Source organism: Centruroides sculpturatus, unplaced genomic scaffold (assembly GCF_000671375.1).
Source record: "Centruroides sculpturatus isolate CEXI.00-Female unplaced genomic scaffold, Cexi_2.0 scaffold2090, whole genome shotgun sequence".
In the NCBI taxonomy this organism is placed as follows: Eukaryota; Metazoa; Arthropoda; class Arachnida; order Scorpiones; family Buthidae; genus Centruroides; species Centruroides sculpturatus.
In genome coordinates this window covers 722-22622 of record NW_019386294.1, presented here as the reverse complement: position 1 = coordinate 22622, position 21901 = coordinate 722, and the positions used below count along the sequence as shown (strand labels likewise).

The window sequence follows — 21901 nt, the reverse complement described above, 5'->3', positions numbered from 1 at the left end:
TATTGAAAAATATAAAAACAATAAAAAATTATACTTCAGAAGTTAATTTAGTATCAAAAACGTAAAATATTTGATTAGCCCAAGACATAGCCAAAGATTGCAGCACCACAGCACTGGCAAAAATTTAAATTTGCCAACTGGAATTCTTTCGGATAATCGACGCTCTACTGTATCAATTATCGGCGAAAGATCAATGGCAAGTCGATTTTTTACCAAAAAATCCATGCATTAAATTTTATAGATGAAAAACATCGGATATAACTGGTTGGATTAAACATAGTAATTTACGAAACTTATTAAATTATTTCAAAACGTATAACGAATTATTTTTATTTAAAGATGGATATATAGGAAAAAAAGATCTTTTTAAAAATTGGAGCTACAGTTATTTAGACATCAAACTTCAGGTGTCTAAGATTAGATAATATTTAAAAAAAATTGTTATTTCCGCAAATATTTTAAAAAGCATTGTGCATTTTGCGATATTTAATAAATAAGTAACAATTATAATATAAATAATTATTATATTGAACTATTTCCCTATTTTACTTTGTCTTATTGCTATAATATTATTTAAAATTGTCGTGTTTTAAATCACTTGGATATTAGAACAAATTGCAAGAATTATTATTGCAAATTTTATAATAATAAATTTGATAATTGCAAAGAATATATTAAACTTTGCCTTATTGTTAAAATATTATTTGAAATTGTCGTGTTTTAATTTATTTGGATAATAGAACAAAAAAAATTGCAAATATATATTAATAATTCTCAACCACATCGGATATTAGAACAAATTGTAAAAATGATTATCGCAAATTAATTTTATATGAAGCAATAAATTGAACTGAGACGTTTTTTAAATATGAAAATCTTTTCTTAAGAAGTGAATTGAAAAGTTTCCTAAATATTAAAATTATATATGATCTGAAAATAATTTATATCCTGAAAAATTAATTAAAAAATTATTACATGCAGAAATGTCTTGCTTTAGATAAACTGAAGGAAAAAGTGGAAACACTTAAATAAACTGTAACGTAAAAATAAAAATCTTTTCAAAATAATTTCATTGTTATATTATTTCAAATTGTCGTAAACTCGAATATTAAAACAAATATCCATCAAGAAAATAATTAATTTTAATATTGATAATAAAACTATTACTCGACAAATTATTTGTAATCTTAATTTATAAAATATCAGAAATTATAATACAAGGAATATGCCATATTTTAGATAAAGTGAATGAAAAAACTAGAAAAGCTTAAATAAAATAAACTAATTTAATCTATTAATGTAAAAATAAAAAAATTTCAAAAATAATTTTGTTTTGGTGTTATATTATTTCATACAATTGTCATGTTCTAATTTTCTCGAATATTAAAACATTTAATAATTAATACAGAAATTTTGTTTTATTGTTAAAATAAAATAAATTTAATTAAGGTTTGTGATCGATAAATTAATTTTGCGATCTGAAATAATTCCATTCGACAAATTTTTATTTGCAATCTTAATTTAAATTAAAAAATTATTTGTAATTTTAGTTTATTCGACATCTGAAATTAATTTTGTGATCAGTATGTTTCAAACCACTACGACTTATGTTTAATGAAAAAATATGCTGTTGTTTACTTGATGATCATTTTTTATTTTACTTTCATAATTAAGTTTTAAAATTTTTCCGAAATGATACGTATTTTCTTTATTTTTCTTTACAACACAATCAATACAGTACAATCATTACAATACACCTACATGTTTTCTGTAGTGAAAACATTGTTATGCGTATTATTTCACAATATATTATAGGAGTTCTGAAAAGGCTATTTTCCGGTCATTAACAACTTTCAAAAACTTCATATAAATGTTAAGTGTGCATCAAAATATTAAAATATTACCTTCACTAGTAATCACTAACTTTTATCATAATAAGGAATGTTCTTCTGTTGTTCAGCAAATTTTCAATTATCGTCATTTTAGCTAAATCTTCACATCGAATATTTGCAATATATTCGCTTCAAAAATGATTAATGATAAATTTAACAACGTTTTCTTATCAATATACAGTAAAAAATTGTAAATTTGAAATGACAGCAATATGATTTCTTACATAAAACGAATGATCAAAAACATGTTTCTAAGAAGAAAGTTTTAGAAGATGAATAATAATCTAGAACGTACAAATAATAATTTGTATAATAAGTATTCATTTATTTATAATTTTGTATTCATTATAATTTCCCGACATCAAAATTTTTTATTGGCAATACAGTAGAGTCTCGAAAACTCGGGACTCGATAACCCGGCAGTCCGGATAACTCGGCCACATCCTGGCAGGGCAAAAAAATCCTTAGTTAATTAATTTTCATTATAGACAGCTTTATGCCTCATAAAGTATTTTTCTGAGGTCTGTCTTATCAGGTAAATTACTGTACACAGTGTATTCATTAACATTGAAATCTGTAAGTAATATCAATAGAACATGAAAAAAACAGGATAAAAGCACAATAAATATATGAAATATTTTAAAGGATTTTTTAAAAACTTTTGTCAACTATAGAATTATCATAAAAACACACCAGTAAACTCCTTTCGGTTGGGTTAAGTTATAAATCTACTCGAGATTCACATAATGGGGCGAAGGCGGTCAAATATCTAGCAGGCAGGCGGCTAACAGTTCAGAACCGGTTATGGATCGAATCGTTGGAAGCGTTATATGATATTTTGATGTGTAGTATCAACCCGCCGAACCGCGTGAAGTTAATGCTCTGTAATTCTCATGCGCGAATGTGTATGATCTGCTTTACACTATTCAAATATTTTTGCCGTGGAAACTATCCCGTATTTGACAACACGGCGCTTCCATTGGGAATACAGTATACATATACGAATTTATATTCGAATATACAATAGCAATCGTATCATTTTTTTACATGTAGTACACAAATTTGTAATATAATACATAATGCGGTTATAATAGAATATTAATTTTAATTAATTCAAAGTACGTTAAAATATAAAAATAATCGCACAATACGTATTTATATTTTAGAAAATACAAGGAAAGCGGCTTTTCAATCACTTTGAAGAACTGCACGCTACTGATTTTTAAAGTATACTATTGGTAAAATGTGAATTAAAAAAGAATCTTTAATTAATTGGTATTTTAATAAAAAAAATTCTTATAAAATGGACACTTTGATAAATTTAGATACTAAAATGATATTAATCTGGCAATCATTTGCAAGCAATCTGTCAACATTTCTGAGATATCGTGAGCCTCTGATTACTGTATTATTACTCGAATCACAGTAATCGATCTTTTGTAAGCGATTTTATCGTCCTACTCACTGAAGTAAAAAAAAACAATATTCTAGCACATCTTAACGAATTGACAAAAACTTACAACTTTCTCTACACCTGAACCTTGGTTAGAATGACAGATACAGGGCATCCAGTCAAACGATCTGTTTTCCTCTTTAGTCAGATACCCATGACAGTAAGTATAGGTTTCATAAAAGGAAATTGCAAAAATTGCATCCCGGCATTGTGAAAATGCCGGGCTGCGAATTTTATTCATATTTTTAATTTACTTAATTTAAAATATATGTTCTCCATCTCAAATTAGTAGTGGCTCGCCTCAGTACATCATGTTTCCTTTAGCAATGGAGTCGTGCCAGTGATCTATCTAATATCTTTCGAGAGAAAATACATGAATTGAAATTACGTGACTTCTAATTGGCATCGTAAGCTTCAATATATTTAAACGGAGTCTCCTGCCCCTGAGAATTTCAAACCTGGTAGCATGTTTTACCTATCTATCACCGCACTCGAGATAAAGGAAAGACAGAGAGAAACACAGACAGATGACAGTGAGAATTTATAGGGGTACATTTAAAAAAAATTGCAGTACAATCACATATCTGAAGCGGGAAGTGACTACATATTTTTGAAAGTAAAACTACATATTTTTATCAAGATCGTTTGTCAAGAAAACTGATCTTATCCGATAAAGGAAATATTGAAAGATTTTTATATAAACAACACTTTTACAATTACTCTTTGATCTATTTAAGCAACTCTAACTTTATAAATGAATTTATAAAAACTGATTCTTCTTATCACTTAAATAAACTTCACAAATAAACCAGACGACTTTATGCACTTGACTGTAGTTTATATTGATGTCGTTTCAAAAAATTATGTGTTAAGAATAACCGTAATCAATACACTTAATTTCATCCTATATTTAGTGAATTAAATAGAATATATGTAAATAGTAATTTATTTGCAGCGTAGTTTCACTAAAGTTTGATTATTTCTACTTAAATATAATAAAAGAACCGAATTAAAGTAATTGGTCGCTAGCTTCTTTTAATATATNTATGTTGAGAATAACCGTAATCAATATACTTAATTCATCATATATTTAGTGAATTAAATAGAAAATATGTAAATAGTAATTTATTTGCAGCATAGTTTCACTCATTCATTTTCTCTTCTACATAAATATAATACCGAATTGAAGTAATTGCTCGCTAGCTACTTTTAATATATGAAATAATTTATTGTAATATGTTTATCAATTTCCATACAATTCATCGCTTTAAATGTAGTGTAATATTTTTGTTGTAATATACATTATAAGTTGTAATATGTAGTGTAATATATATTTAGTGTAATATAAAGTGTAAAATGTTTTTATTATATCAGTAACGTATCATTTTCTTAATATCATAATTAAACTGTTTATTAGTTCAAGGTTTTTTGAGGATAAATAACTGAATAAACCTTTACACTTTAATATGCTAATAATTTTTGTGTGGTAGATGTATATGTACACTCAGTTTATAGCTCATTTCAGATGCGAGATATTAATACAGAATGGAGAGGAAACAGAAGAGTAACCCATTCGATTCAGCTGGTGTTTTCTCTCGTGCGTTTTTTTGGTATGTAAAATTATATAAACGTTTTAATAATTGTTTAATAAACTCTTTAATAATGCGACTTTAGTTCTGAGTTAAAGGTGAAATATTTTTTCAAAAAAACAAAATAAATGTATATCAGTAAAAAATAATCCCCCTTAATATTTTTACATTTTTTGGACTCAGGACAACTTTAAACGTCGAAAAATGCAAAAAAACTTTGAGCGTTTATCTTATATGTATGGATGTTAGTGTATATGTATGTGCGTGGCATGACTTTGTTCGCCCTGTTTGAAGCTTATTTACTTCTGCGCTTTTTGTCAAAAATTTTTGAGATTTCTCAAGGAGATTTGATTATTAAGGTAATAAATGCTATTAAACTGTGGTTATTAATAGCCGAGGGAGATATAAAGGGGATTGTCTGTCATATCTGGAGTAAAATCAAAATTATTTTTTTATAATTTTCAACTATACTGCAAAAAAGAAGATTTTTGTCATTTTATATTAATAGTAACTAGAAATATAAATAGGTGTTTTTTTCGAATACAATTTTATAAGATGAAGCTATGAAATGTTGCCGGGAGAGTTAAGCAACTCTTTGGTGCATTTGTATAATGTCATTAGTTTTATAGGTATGCGCATAAATTTTCTATTATTTTTGTATTTAAGTGTTTTAATGTTACCGAACCGGAGAATCAATGGCAAAACCTGCTGTTTGCAGGAAATTGTGAAATTTATATATTGATAAGGAATTGATGTGTAGTTGAAAGAACTCAGATAGACATAAGTTATAAATATTTTCTCTGTCAAACAATTATACATTGTTATAATCGATATTTAGTTAGTTTATATTCTATTCCCATATATTATTCAAAATATATTTCAAAAGTCAACTTTATTATTTATCTATTGATATATATTTTACTAAACTTTATTTCTCCATAAGATCTTATATAAATATTGATGCAGTAGGAAGATCGAAGTTTCTATAAGGAATTTAAGTTAAGATAAATTATTATGCCCTGCATAATTATACTGTTATTTTCACTAAGTTTAATTATTTTTTCTGGGAACAGACAAAGCTATTATCTATAATTTAGCTAATAGCTGTCTATTCATACAATAAAATTTATTTTTGCATTGTAATGAAAATTTGTCATTAACACTTTGATGTATGTATTATCAGGTTATAAATTTTAGTATGCGATCTTATAAATAACGAACGACGAAGTACGCATATTAATAATATTTCACACTTATATTTTTAACGCAATTTACTAAAAGAATGATTGGTAAATCTGAAAAATGGGTTTTAAAAATGAAAAAAATTATTGCTTTTTGAATTATATGAAATTAATGTATTCATAGAAATATATTTGGTNAAAAACAACTTATTAAAGTATGTACAATTAGATTAGTTTGAAATATATTTTAAAAATTTATCTAAATATATAAAATTGCTTGTCCTGACTGACTGACTGAATGACTGACTCACTAACTAATTCATCATAGTCCAACGCAAACCGCTTAACCTAAAGCGATGAAATTTGGTAGACAGTTAGGGTACGTCATGGAAACGCACACTAAGAAGGGATTTTTCGAAATACCCCTGCGGGGGGGAGAGAGAGAGGTTTAAGTCTTAACCGGAAGAACGGCTTCTACTGTACTATTTTAAATGCGATTTTTTGTTTTTATCTGCGTTGTGGTAGGGTATGCCATGAGAATGCACAATAAGAAGGAATTTTTTAAAATTCCCCGCGGGGGGGGAGAGGGAGAGGTATTAGTTTTCATCGAGTACTTAGGTGTATTAAATTAATAACATTTCAGACATTGTTATAAATATTTTTATCTATTTCGATTTTAAAAATGTTTCTAACCGTTTTAAAATCGAATTTGTTATTGCATATTGGTTTGATTATAGAACATTGTAAACTTTCCAGAAAATTGAAAACAGTTCGTTTGATTCTCGGCAATTCTCATTATTCTCAGCTGTAGGTATTATATGAAAATTACTATGATTGTTGAAATAGTGAATATAAATGAGGTTTGCTTGAAAAATCCGCACGGGCAAAGCCGCAGGTAACAGCTAGCTGTTTCCCGCTTAAGTTCTTGAACATACGAATTATTTCCTACACATTCCTACAATAAACCTGTACAATGAACCTGATAAAATAAATTTTATCAGCTTCATTCTATAGTAGTAAATTTACTACAATGAACCTTTACAATGAACCTGATAAAATTTATTTTATCAGGTTCATTCTATAGTAGAAAATTTACTACAATGAACCTTTACAATGAACCTGATAAAATTTATTTTATCAGGTTCATTGTAGTAAAAACCTGTCAACATGTTTTGAATTTAAGTATAATTAGAGCTGTAATTTTTGTTTCAATGAACAAAAGTTTAATGTTATATTATTTTGAATTGCTATGCTTTAAAAATTATTATTATTGCAAATTTTTAATCTAATTTTCTAATAGAGACGATTATTGATTTCGAGGCATTTATGCATTACGACGAAAACCTCTGCTTAACACCCTGTTCAGGGAGCTTAGGTTTGTAGCAGAACATTTTAAAGAGTTCGTAAACTGATTTTTATAATGAATCTATTGTTTTTAATTTAACAGTTAGACGTAGAAAATCAGCAAGACTTGACAATTATTTGTATTGTTTATATTTATCGTAAGAAAAAACAAATTTTAAGGAATTACAATCAGAGTTTCGTTTTCTTGGAGTTTAATATTCTTTAAACTGTTTCTTAATTATATTTAAATAAATTTTCAGTAATATAAATTTAAATGTATAGAAATTAATTAAAATGATAATATTTATTGATAATAAGTTAAAATTAAATAAATGTAATTATATTAGATAAATAAGAAAAAAACATAATATTGAGAAAGTAGGCAAATTTAACAATGACAATTACAATATACTAAAAAGTACAATACAAATATTTGTCAGGAAAGGGTTAAAAACGAAAAAAATCTTGAAAAGTAAAATTTAAATATTGTGAGAACATGGGCAAGGGTAAAGATTTCTAACCGTCGGGTTGGCGAAACCCGCTCACTGGGTCACTTGATGGCGGAATAGGAGGGTCTTAGAATAATCGAGTGGAGAGTGCAGTGGGTAAGTCGATAGAATCCGTTATTCCGAGTAACGACAGATAGCTAGATTAGCAAACAAATATAACAAGAGTTTATTATAACTAAAATCGAAAATATACAAAAGAACTACGTAACACACGACTATACTAAAAGAGTAACTCTATAAAGCTGCGCGACTAACCTACGGCATATGTCGCTCACAGTTTACAGATACTGCCTTATAAGCTATCTATCAATACCTAAGATATGTAGAAAGAATTATAAAGTTCTCTAATTATTTTACTTCTCGATTCGTTAACCTATCGGAATGTCGGGTCGTCGTCGGTCTTCTTATGTAGGTTCAGAGCTAAATGGAAAATCTGGGATAAAATGGAGCCTGGAGTGGAGTACCTCTAAAGTATGAGACTGGGTGTCCATTCTGTATGGCGAGGTTGGAGATGTCCATTTAATATGATCTCAGGGGATGTCTACCTGGTATAGTCGTTGGGTAAGTCCACCGATGTCTGTATGCTAACTTCTGATGACTGCTCGATCTGTTGAGGTCGCTTACCAGTGACGAACGCTCCGAAGTGCGGGTACTTTGTCCTTATATTCGGATTTGGCCTGATAAAATGAAATGTTTGGTGACAAATCTGCAGGTGTGAGGTCAGGGGTCATTTAGATGGAGCTGTCATGAACATATTTGGTTCGAGATTTGTTAGATTCGTTCTGTTTACTTGTTCGACAGTTGACTTTCTCCACCTTTAACAATAGGTTGTTATCATTTAACACCAGATTGTTATAATTCTCAAACAGTTGTTGACTGAATGGGTGATATTTAATCCACTTTCTGCGCGATGTTTACATAACGATCGCGATGGAGGAATATGTTAAAAATTTCCTTAAATTGGCGTCAAATCGGGCCTACGATCCACACAATATTATGCCATGAGATTAAACCCATTTTCAAATAATTGTTGCAGAAATGATGTATAAAGGCTCTAATACTTGGTAGGAGTATCTTTAGCTATTATGACAGCAAGGGAATTGTTCTTTTTTGATGTAACCAATGTTATAAACGTTCCTTCAATAATAGTTTTTCGCTGTTGAAAAACTGCTGGTTAATGGTCAGACTTACTTTTATATTTGCAGTCCATCTTTGTCTGCTGTTTGCCTAACTCTAGCAAGTGCTTATTCAGCACCTGCTCGAATTATTCATACATTTTGTATAGAGTTAAGTTTAGGTCTATCTTGCTTGGCCTGTGCAAATGTAGAGCTTCATTTACCCACCAATTTTGTGCAATTTTAATAAGAAAATAACATTATCTTTTAGAAAATCCATTTTGCACCGCTAATGATTGGTATATCTAGCAGATCCTGATTCTTCGTGGAGTTTCGTCAACAACCAATAATTACTAGCAATGTTTATATCAACTTCAAATGCTCACAGAGCCTTTATGTACCCTCTGTAAAGTGCCTTTTGGATATGACGAATTATGTACTTCTGAGATCAAACCAATATTACTAAAATCCATAAGACCCATCCACGTTGAACTTTTTGAACTGAGAACACACCTATTTACTTGATCCAGCGGAGGAAAATGACAATCATCAGATATTGGTGATAATTTGTAAGGAATAGCTACATATAATGGTTTCTTAAGTAATCAAATTTACTTATATAATAGAGTCGATTTGTTTGGAAAACAGTTCTTATCCGACACAGATCTCTTTGATTGATTTTTATGTAAACATCACCTTTGCTGTTAAAACTTGACCTATTTATACAAATTAGATAATATAAATTAATTTGTAATAACTTCTTCTTATCACATAATTTAAAGAATCTTTACAACTATAGGCCTAATATATGGTTTAAATATCGAATATTGTGAATGATATATTATTTGTAGCAAATGTTAACTAAATTTCGATTAATTCAATAAAAATTCACTTTAAAATAAAAAAATTGGTTTATTATTGGTAATATATTTTTCAACCTTCACAGAATTTGCCATTTCGTAATATTTTAAGTTTCATTATATCAGTGATAAATCTTTCTCTTTATTTCAAATCATAATTAAACTATTTATGTTAAGTTGATGAAACTTCAAGGATATTTATTTACAAATAACGTAATAAACCTTTACACTTTAATAGATTTGAGGAGTAATAGTGTAGATGCAATGTATAGATTGTCACAGATGCGACTTATTATAATAAAAAAATGGAGAAAAAACAGAATGGTAGCCCATTCTACTCTTCTGGTTTCTTTTCTCGTGTATTTTTCTGGTATTAAATATTATTAAAATTTTATAAGTAACTTCTAATTTTTTGTATATTCTATCCTGTGTTGAGAATGTATTTCTTTTAGAAAACAAATTTTTTCATAACATAGTTCGTTAATATTTACAATATACGTACAGTATAATATTACAGGNTTTCAGTTCAATTCATTCCTTCATATAAAATTAAATTGCAATAATAATTTTTACAATTTGTACGATGTGGTTGAGAATAACTAATATATATTAGCAATTTTTTGTTCTAATATCCGATTAAATTAAAACACAACAACTTAAAATAATATTATAACAATAAAGCAAAGTTTCTGTATTAATTAAAACACAAGAATGAATTTATATAACACCAAAACAAAATAATTTTTGAAATTTTGGTGATTGTTGACAATATAATTTGATTTTTTGATATTTTAAAATGTAACACGAAGAAAGTTCATTTTGGAAGTCGTCAATAAATTGCTGGTGAAGTATTTGGTAACAAGAAACATAATTCCAGTTTAAAGTCCATAATTCCAGTAACGATAAACATAATTAGCAGATATATTCCAAAAATTTAGAAAATTAAGTTTAACATGTTATAATTTAGATCCTGTATGTTTTATAACAACACCAGATTTATTATGGAATTGTAGTTTAAAAATCACAAAAATCCAATTAGAATTATTTAATTTTCTCAATATGTACTTGTTTACCGAAAATGGAATTAGAGGAAGAATAAGGAAAGGATTTGCAATAGCAAATAATCCATTAATACCTGAAACGTATGATAACAATCAACCTCATAATTATATTCTGTCCATAGATGCAAATAATCTTTATGGATTTGTAATGAGCGCATGTTTACCTGTAAATAATTTTAGATGGTTGTCCAAGAATAAAATAAATGCTTTAGACATTTGTAATATATCAGATGAAAATAAAGTTGGATATATTTTAGAAGTGGATCTAAAATATCCGGAAAGTATTCACGATAGACATAATGATTTACCACTTGCCAACTGAGCATACTAATATCCCGTATGATTTATTATCTAATTATCAAAAAACAGTATTAGGTAAATTAAATTTANTATTTCTTTTAGAAAACAAATTTTTTCATAACATAGTTCGTTAATATTTACAATATACGTACAGTATAATATTACAGGACTTTTGTATTACGTTTATATTTAATTTTATTATTGTCACAAAATAGAATAAACAGCACAACTTTTTGTGTGCATAATATATATATTGATAAGGGATTTATAAGTATTTAAATAGATTTAAACTAGCAAATTATTTTCTGTACGCTTAATACACCGTCTATTCGATATGTGTTTTATTTTACATTTTTATTTTATTTTATTTTATTTATTTTCTCGAAAGCATAATATATTTGTATGAATGTATTATGCAAAATATAATTAAAAAGTTAATTTGTTATATCTTTCAATCATTCATAATTTATAAGATTGTCCAGTAGAACCTCGCTTAACGAGCATAATTCGTTCCAAAATCTTACTCGTAATGCAAAACCCTCAATTTTTCCCATCTGAATTAATGTAAAATACGATAATGCGTCCCATGCCAAAAAAATACTGAAATATTTTATGAATAACGTTTATTCCGGGCCTTCAGCTCCAAAAGTTTCCAACTCTGGATTTGTTGTTTATCTATCTAACTGCCTTCATGAGGTTAAGGAAAGACAGACAGACAGCCTATAGTAGGAATTTATAGGATTGTAGCGTAATAAAATTGAATAAATGAATAAATTTCATTAATGCAATAGACTGAGACACGAAACTAAAAATTTAATTTGAGAAAATTATACAGAAACAAATTTATTTCAAAAACAAAGGTATTTCATATACATAGAATAATATGCCATTGTTTTTATACTTAAGAGAAAATTCCCATATTAATGCAAGACAAACGGAAATATTTATCGAAGATAGTAATTATCAAATATTTAAATCAAGGAAATAAAGAATTTTTTATACTGAATGCAAGAGTACTTTATGCAATTTACGTGTTGGAGTTTTCGTGTTAACATGCTGACAATATACGTTGCATTATTTAAATATCACGTATAACACGCGGCAAACAACATGGTATTTTCCAACGGGATTTCACTGTGAAAAATATTTATCGAATATATATATATATATATTTTAATTACAGTTTAAAATATCAAATTAATTATGTTCGGTTGATACGAACTTAAATTTATATTTGTGGGATAGCAGATAAAATTTGTTTTATTGATGAGCCTGGTTTGCCCGTGACCGAGCCTTGTTTTATTGGTGTGCCTAGTTTATTGATTGCTTAGTGTTGCTGGTGCTTGTTTTATTGATGAGCCTGGTGTTGCCTGTGCAAAAAATAATAACAGCAAAGATTAATTAAGATTATTAGATTATTTTGTACTTCTAAACATTCCACCACATTATATTATAACTTAATATTTGATTTATATTTCCAAACGTTATTTTAGGTAAGAGTTACTGAATCTAACACATGTTAAAAATTATTCAAAAATTAATTAAAAAATTTTCAGTAGAATAATAAAAACTTTTTAAGATTTGTTAGATTGGCCATTTGGTGTGATAAACCCTTATGTAAGATAACCTTTATAGTTATATAGCTGATTTTTCCCATTTTCACTGGGTGCAAAAATATATTTTCCCCTTTACCAAGACTAATTAGAAAAATTTTAGATGGGTGTAAAAATATGTTCGATTTTTTGCAGAAAGCAGAAAAACTGCATCTAAAATAGTACAGTAAAAGCCAAGCTCTTCAGGGCAATCCTTAACTTTTTCCCTCTCCCCATGGGGGAAATTTCCAAAACTCTCTAGTCACTGTGCATTCTCATGGCAGACCCTAACTGTATACTAAATTACAACTTTCAACTCCTAGCCGTTTGACTCTGCGCTTATTATTATTATCATCATTATTATCAACCCATCTCGATTACATTACAAAATTTATATTTATTGTTAAGCTGCAATTTTCAAAAAACAGATCTATACAGTCCCATTGGTGTCCGTACCTCTGTCCGTCTGCCTAGCCTCCTTAATCGCAAGAACGTTATTAGATATAAGAATGCCGAGATCAGATCTGGAAAGATAAGGGAGGGAAGGCCCCGATTAACTCTACACGAACCTTTGAAGCAAACTGGAAGTCAGGTTATTTCAATTCAAAATTTTTCCCGAAAGGTCTTTGCTGACTGCATGACTTTATTGTTACTGGAAAAGTATGATGTAAAGGGGCCAAGCCACTACTTATTTCAGGTGGAGAACACATATTTGAAATGAAATAAATTAAAAATATGATTAAAAATCGAAGCCTTTATTGTGACGATGTCATAATAAAGGCTTCGATTGTATCGCAATAAACAATTGCTCATTCTTATTGTGTTTTCACTAGTTTTGCATGTATCTATTCTTCCTCTATACAGAATATGACACATGGAGTATTATTTGTACTTGAGTATAGAAATTTAACTGTTTCTTTAGTGAAATATTGTTACAGCATATAAGTGTGTAGTGAAATAAGGCTTGCAATTTCTAAAAACATGGAAATTGTTTAAAATACAAGTTTGTGTTGCAACAATAAAATATAATTTCAGTCACTACTAAACTAGAAGTGAGTTTTTGTTGACAAGTTATAACAATTATCGATTTATTCACATTAGCAATAGGAGGAGAGGCAGAGTCTATTGACGATCTCCTGCAGTAGTAATCAACTTTTCCTATCTTAAGTTTCGATGAACCATTGAAATAACGTGACTTTTGGTACAAATCAGAAGTTTGTATATAGTTAATCTGGTCCTTTTTTTCATGATTTCCATTTATGGTCTTGACTTTCATCTAACTCCATTCTCGAGATTAAGGAAGGACAGAGACGAATAGACAGCAATGGGAATTTATAGGTACACAATTTTTTTTCAAATTCCAGCCCAATAAGTATAGTACTCTCCAGTAACCGAATGGATAAAACGGCCTAACACAGTCGGTCGCGGGTTTCGGCATGGCCAACAGACTGGCCACGAAGAGTATTCTGAATTGTCCCGCGTTAGAAACACTTAAATTGTGGCCAGTATTACATAAAAGTCTTTCTGGAATGCATTCTTCTACGTATCGCGTTGCCATAACCAAATGCTGAACGAAATTTAATACTTTTTCTATAAAAGCGATATTTACGAGGACATACTTAACTACCAGGAAACCCTGGCACCTTGCCTTTCCCCTTAGTCTATACTAATATTATATAGAGGTAATGTTTGTATGTATGTAAGTTTGTATACAGCAGGTAATCTCCGAAACTACTCAACCTATTTAAAAAATTCTTTCACCAATATTTAGAATATTTAGAATGGAACTTCAGGGTGGACATAGGCTGTATATTATTCCGTTAAACATTCATATAAATTAAATTAAAATATATAATCTAGGTTAAGGCTTTTATGTCCGACAGATGGCGCNAACGATTTTGACAAATCATTTTTTAAATTAATAAATAATAGTTTTTTCAAAAAACCATGTCAAAATATAATAAAGCGTATTAACTTAAAAGAACTACAACACTAAATCAATATCGCCAATATCTATTTAAACCGTCTGTAGAACAATTTCAAATTATAAATGATATTCTTGCAATTTTTAAAATGAAGAAACCTAATTTATGTTTAGAAAAAACCTATTTATATAGGTTTTTGTGTATTAGAATTAAGCAAATTACATATGTATGAAACATTTTATAAAATATTTAAAAAAAGATATGGTGAAAACATACATTTATGATATACTGACAGAGATTCATTAACACTTGAAATTTATACAAATGATACTTATGAGGATTTTAAATCATTTCCAAATATTTTTCATTTTAGTAATTATCCTAAAACTGATAAATTATATAATGAAATGAATAATAATAAATTAGGATGTTTTAAAGATGAGTCACCGTTGAAACTGATAATTGAGTTTTGTTCTTTAAAACCAAAGATGTATTCTTATATTTTCGATAAACAAAATAAAAAAAAACTGCTAAAGGTATTAAAAAATCTGTTATAGAAACATTTAATCACGATAAATATAAAGAAGTTTTTTCAACAAAGATCTATTAAGACAGCAATATGGGATTAAGTTAGAAGCAAAACTCATGTAGTAACAACATACCTGCAAAGCAAAATTTCACTTTCTCCATTTTATGATAAAAAATTTATTTTAGAGAATGGAATAAATGTGCTATCGTTCAGTCTTTACAGCCACTACTTTTGATTCTTGTAGATTTTTGGATATCATTATCATCTTCACAATATGAATTTTTAATAGTATGCAAACAAAAACATACTTATGCAAACAAACATAGTGTTTGTAATAAAAGTTATCCATCTTTAAAACAAGCATGTAATAAAGCAGCATTAAAACTGTCTAACAATAAAACACATAAATGTAAATTTTTTGTAATAAATGATAAAATAACATTACCGATACAACAACAAATTTTATACAAGATGTGATTGTATGAAATGTAATAAATAATTTTGTATCTGTTAATATATGTATTCAATTTAAATAATGTTTATCCATATCCATATGATAAAATGTTATTAATATGAATAATGTATCCTATTATGTAACTAATTAAATAAATATTTCCTAACAAAAAAACAATTTTGTTTCTTTATAGACAATAGTCAACTGCTAATTGATTGGGAGAATTTTTCATTTTCACCATTAGAAAAAAATAATATTCGTCATTTAAGAAATTATACTGACTGGGATATCATTAGTCAACGAAATGATTTATCTTTCATATTAATTTCTGAATTTGCTGATAAGTTAAATTGGGAAATCCTATTAAAAAACTATATATTCACTTCTTCATTTATTGAAAAACATATTAAATATGCAAAATGGGATTTAATTTGCGAGCATCACGTGTTAGACGAATCATTCTTAACCATCATTTCACAATATCTTGATTGGAATAAAGTCGCCGAATTTCAAATTCTTTCAGATAATTTTATTAGGCGATACATATACATAAGTTTGATGTTAAATAAAATTTTAAATATCAACGATTAAAAGCTATGACTTTACACGTATTAAAAGATTATCTAAACTGCAATTATGTTTCTTGTTACCAAATACTTGATCAGCAATTTATTGATGACTTCCAAAATGAACTTTCATGGTGTTACATTTTAAAATATAAAAAAATAGACCGGAAATATATAGTAAACAATTACCAGAACTTATTACTCCACTTACTAGCAGAAATGTGTCATGTTTTAGATAAAGTGAATGAGAAAACTGGAAAAGCTTAAATATAATAAACTAATTTAATCTATTAATGTAAAAATAAAAAATTTCAAAAATAATTTTCTATTTGGGTTATATTATTTCATACAATTGTCGTGTTTTAATTTTTTCAGGTTTTAAAACATTTAATAATTAATATAGAAACTCTGGCTTATTGTTAAAATAAAATAAATTTAATTTAAATTTGTAATTAAAAAATTAATTTTGTGATCAGCATGTGTCAAACCACTACAACTCAGAATAAATAATTGCTTATTCTTATTGTGTTTTTACTAGTTTTGTTCATCGATTAATAAAATTAATTTAATTAAGTTTTGTGATCAGAGAATTCATCAATATGTCTCATATTTGTAATTAAAAAATTAATTTTGTGATCAGCATGTGTCAAACCACTACTACTCAGAATAAATAATTGCTTATTCTTATTGTGTTTTTACTAGTTTTGCATGTATTTATTCTTCCTCTATACAACATATGACACATGGAGTATTATTTATATTTGAGTATAGGGATTTAGCTGTTTCTTTAGTGAAATATTGTTACAGCATATAAGTGTGTAGTGAAATAGGGCTCGCAATTTCTAAAAATATGGAGATTGTTTAAAATACAAGTCTGTGTTGCAACAATAAAATATAATTTTGGTCACTTCTAAACTGGAAGTGAGTTTTGTTGACAAGTTATAACAATTATCGATTTATTGACATTAGCAATAGGAGAAGAAGCAGAGTCTATTGACGATCTCCTGCAGTAGTAATCAACTTTTCTTATCTTAAATTTCGGTGAACAATTGAAATAACGTGGCTTTTGGTACAAATCAGAAGTTAGTATATAGTTAATCTGGTCCTTTTTTCATGATTTCCATTTATGGTCTTGACTTTCATCTAACTCCATTCTTGAGATTAAGGAAGGACAGAGAGGAATAGACAGCAATGAGAATTTATAGGTGTACAATTTTTTTCAATTTGCAGCTCAATAAGTACAGTACTCTCCAGTAACCGAATGGATAAAACCATCTATCACAGTCAATCGCGAGTTCGCGCATGGCCAACAGACTGGCCACGTAGAGTATTCTGGATTTTCTTCGCGTTAGTAACACTTAAATTGTGGCCAGTATTACATAAAAGTCTTTCTGGAATGCATTCTTCTACGTATCGCGTTGCCGTAACCAAATGCCAAACGAAATTTAATACTTTTTCTATAAAAGCGATATTTACGAGGACATACTTAACTACCAAAACCCGGGCATCTTGCCTCTCCTCTTAATAATTTATAAACCCGTCATTCCAAACTTCTTTCATTGATACTGCTTAAAGGTCGGCCGGTTAGCTGAGCGGTGAATGTGGCAGCCTACCGCTCTATGCACCCAGAATAAAATACAGACAGGTCGAAAAATGCCCAAGAATTTTTCGGCGGGTGGTCTGTCTGGATATGATGGGCCCGATTCTTCACCATGCCGCCTCCCCGTTGTGGGCCTGGCAGAACACATAATGGGTTTTCTAAAGGAGGTCCTCTTAGTGCCCACAGGGCATTAAGAAAACCTCTTTCAGATTAATTTGTAATGATATTAATTAGTAAGGATGCAATACACACTATGCTGTTGTGTTTAAAATGATTTTGACAAATTGGTTATGAAAAACCACAATAGTTGTCATAAATAATTTGTATCTATTAATATTGTTCATTATATTGTTACGTAGATATAATGGCAATTTTACAACTATTAGTACAAGAAAATTATCGTAAACAACAACAATAAGTAGATAAATTATTTTTCAGTTGGCTTTTCCCAATAATAATCAAAGGAACGAAGCGATTTTTAAAAGAAGAAGATTTGTACGAGACTTCAAAATATCACACTTCGGAGTATCTTGGAGATCTACTTCAGAAGTAAGTTTATGAATTTGTAATAAAAAGTGTGATTAAATTAAAAACTTTTCTAAATTATGCAATAAGAAATAAATGAGTTATTTTTTTCTGTTAACTTTCAAACACATTAATGATTACATTATTTGAAATTTAACTAAACATGATTATTGTGTATGGAAATAAAATAATTTATTGAACTGTACAATAAATATGATTATTTGCTATTGTAAATGCTTTATTTGTATTTCAGATTTGGAATTAAATCACAAAATATAGTCAAGTTTTTATTTAAATAAATTGTACGGGTCTGATGTGCTTTCTTTTTTTGCAAAAGTAAAGTAAGCCAAATTTATAAAGGTATTTATTCCACTGTTTTATTGGCAGACAATCAAATGTAAACTTTCTCAAAAATGTAAATAATTGCAAACATAATCAGCCAAATGATCGATAATGGAGAAAAACCTAATACTATGCAGAGTTCCAATGTGTATTAATTAACTGTTACTAAAACTATTAACTGTTGCTTTCCATGATATTCTAATAAGAAATTCACATTATTAATGTCAACATTCTTGGTTACACATCATCTGTTATCAGGTTCAGATACAGGAATGTCAAAAACTGCATCAGGCAACAATTTCCACCAGACACCATTCACACATAACTGTCACAATTTTCTTCTGTGTGATGTTAATCTTTGCAAGAAAAGTGAATATAAAACGAGACCTTACTGTATTCAGTTTTTTATTCAGAAATTAATAAATGGTTTAAGTACACATGAATTAATACATATTACATACAGAACTGCATATTGTTTAGGTTAATTTTGCTTTTTTTCAGAGAGTGGAACAAAGAACTACAGAAGAGAAAACCAAGCATACTGAAAGCTTTATTACGATTTGTTGGATGGCAATACTTAATAATAGTGTTCCTTTTACTTATCCAGGTACTGTGAAAATTTATTTAATTAATATACCTAAAGCACATATTAAAATAATGACATTTACATACATTTTCAGGAAACAGCCGTAACTGCAGGCCAAGTATACTTATTGGGATTAATAGTACATTACTTTGACAACACACTGCAATGGAATCAACACAATACATATGTAATAGTTGCAGGATTCTTTTGCATAGTTTTGATTCACTTGTTTACAAGTAATACTGTTGGCTTTCTATCAGAATTATACGGAATGAAATTAAAGGTAGCTTTTTGCACTGTTATTTATAAAAAGGTGAGTATCAAACTAGCAATTATTTTTTATGACATTGCGATACAATTTTTGTCAGAATGCTCTGAATTTTAGTAGTGTCTTTCCCCTGTACATCATATGTTTACTGTTAACAATAGAGTCATACCGGTGATCTTTCTAACTCTGCTCAGGAGAAACAATTTGAATTAAAACAACGTGACTTCCGGTTAAAATAAAAAGTTCTTATATAGTTTATCTGGGCATATTGCAACTACACTTTCTATACCTGGTGTATACATCCATCTGTCTAACGCTCATGTTCTCGAGATTAACTAAGGACAGTCGTGCATATGGACGGATGATAGAAATGTATAGGTTTGTCTGGATATGTATGTGTCTGAATATGACAGACGGATGGTAGAAATATATTGCAATTTTTGAAAATTACTGCTGAATATAAGCTGTCTTTTTTCAAAAGTTGATTTTTTAATAAAAATTTTGAGAATAATCTGAAATATTCAATATTTCATTATCTATGTTAGGTTAAAGCAGTGAGTGGGATGCTAATAGCTAACAGTAATTGCCACAAATTTAAATGGCTTAGATTGTGATAATCTGTATTAGTCGTCATTAGTTTTAGGCTCACCCAATGTTCCATCTCAATGTTATTTAATATCATCAACATTTTAACCATAAATATAAACTTTTCGACCCACAATACATTTTATTCCTCAACTACTGTGTGATTCACAAAGCATTTCAAACAAAATACTTTCACATATATCAATGCCCTGTAATATAACCATTATATTCTTCATACAGCATCTATGATTAAACCTCTATCAACCGCATATATTTAATTATACTAATTACACTAATGAAAGCATTAATATTTTCATTTTGGTACTCGAACGTCTTTTCGAAATGGAACATTTTAACGAATATTCAAACTCTCAAATATAAAATGAGAAAATCACACTATTTATTGTGACATGGTCACAATACCGTGCTGCGATTTTTAATCATAGTTCTAATTTATTTAATTTAAAATATATGCTCTCTACCTCAAGTTAATAGTGGCTTGTCCCTGTACATCATACTTTCCTGCTACAATAAAGTCGTGCCGGTAATCTATGTAACACCTTTCGGAACAAAGTTTTCTATTGAAATGACGTGTCTTCATGTTTTCATGGAAAGTTCTTATATAGTCACACCTTAATGGCCTATTGCATTAGGCAGAGGACGTTTGTATTTGTTTAATAAAACGTTTGTCAGCAATATAATGTGATTTTGATAGTTTATTAAGTGTAAAAAGCTGAGTTTGATTAGTTGTTTTTCATTATTTGTTTATTTTATATAAAATTTTTTATGCAGGCTATTAGGTTAAGTCCTTCGTCTCTACTGAAGTCGAATGTAGGACAGATGGTAAATCTTCTCGCAAATGATGTCAGCAAATTTTATAATGTAAGTTAAATCTAATTTTCTAAAGAATAACAATATGTTTACTATATTAATTTTTTCATGAAGTGTAAATAGTATTACACGACCTTTTCAGTCATTGCTGTACAGTGTGTACTCGTGCATGCCAGTATTCTGTTCCATTCTCTTTATGCACACTCTTCATGCTGTCTGAAAATGATTCAATGCACGGCTATACTTTGCTAAAATTGATTGATAAACATGCCAAAAAGCAACTAATGTGCTGGAACAATTGCATTTGATGTCTGCTTTCATATTTATTGCAAATACTCGGATAACGTATTATAGGAATATTTATAATTGTCGATTTATTATGTTGTATAAAAAATGCAAGCAAATATAGTTTAGTCACTGGGTGAAATACTTGTAGTAATTTGTAATGCATTTACCCTATGAAACTAATAGACCACTATTTTTGTATGTGTCATGAGTTTGATCAGAAAATACAGTGCAAAAAAATAATGGAAACTGAAATTTACAGACTTGCTTGGTATTTTTGCTTGTCGAGTGTGAATTGTTAATGGCAACTAATATCTTCCATAAAACCTTTTTACTAGAATACCTGTTCATTAGAAGCAAGTTATTGGTATTAAACTTTTAAGTCAATACAGTAAATGATGTGTACTGAGTGATCTTACGGAATTGATCACAAAGCGACCACCTGGTTTTGAATTATTCAGAAATTTTTGGAGTGTGTTAAATAGAATTCAGACAAAACATGGAATATG

The 21901-nt window shown here is 28.5% G+C and overlaps 1 protein-coding gene across 2 annotated transcripts in view; it reads left to right on the top strand.

Moving 5' to 3' along the window:
* The window catches only part of LOC111614455 (multidrug resistance-associated protein 4-like), a 51352-nt gene extending 29881 nt beyond the window's left edge, over positions 1-21471 (top strand). Inside the window, exons 1-7 of one of the 2 annotated variants that reach the window (XM_023355832.1) lie at positions 4288-4359; positions 4871-4955; positions 18409-18519; positions 19339-19444; positions 19518-19736; positions 21069-21158; positions 21250-21471. In XM_023355832.1, the coding sequence (XP_023211600.1) occupies positions 4891-4955; positions 18409-18519; positions 19339-19444; positions 19518-19736; positions 21069-21158; positions 21250-21327 (669 nt within the window). In that variant the 5' untranslated portion in view covers positions 4288-4359; positions 4871-4890 and the 3' untranslated portion in view covers positions 21328-21471. Of the gene's footprint in view, positions 1-4287; positions 4360-4870; positions 4956-18408; positions 18520-19338; positions 19445-19517; positions 19737-21068; positions 21159-21249 lie in introns of those variants that run through there. The other variant, XM_023355831.1, reaches the window with a different exon arrangement.
* Positions 21472-21901: the final 430 nt, after the last annotated feature.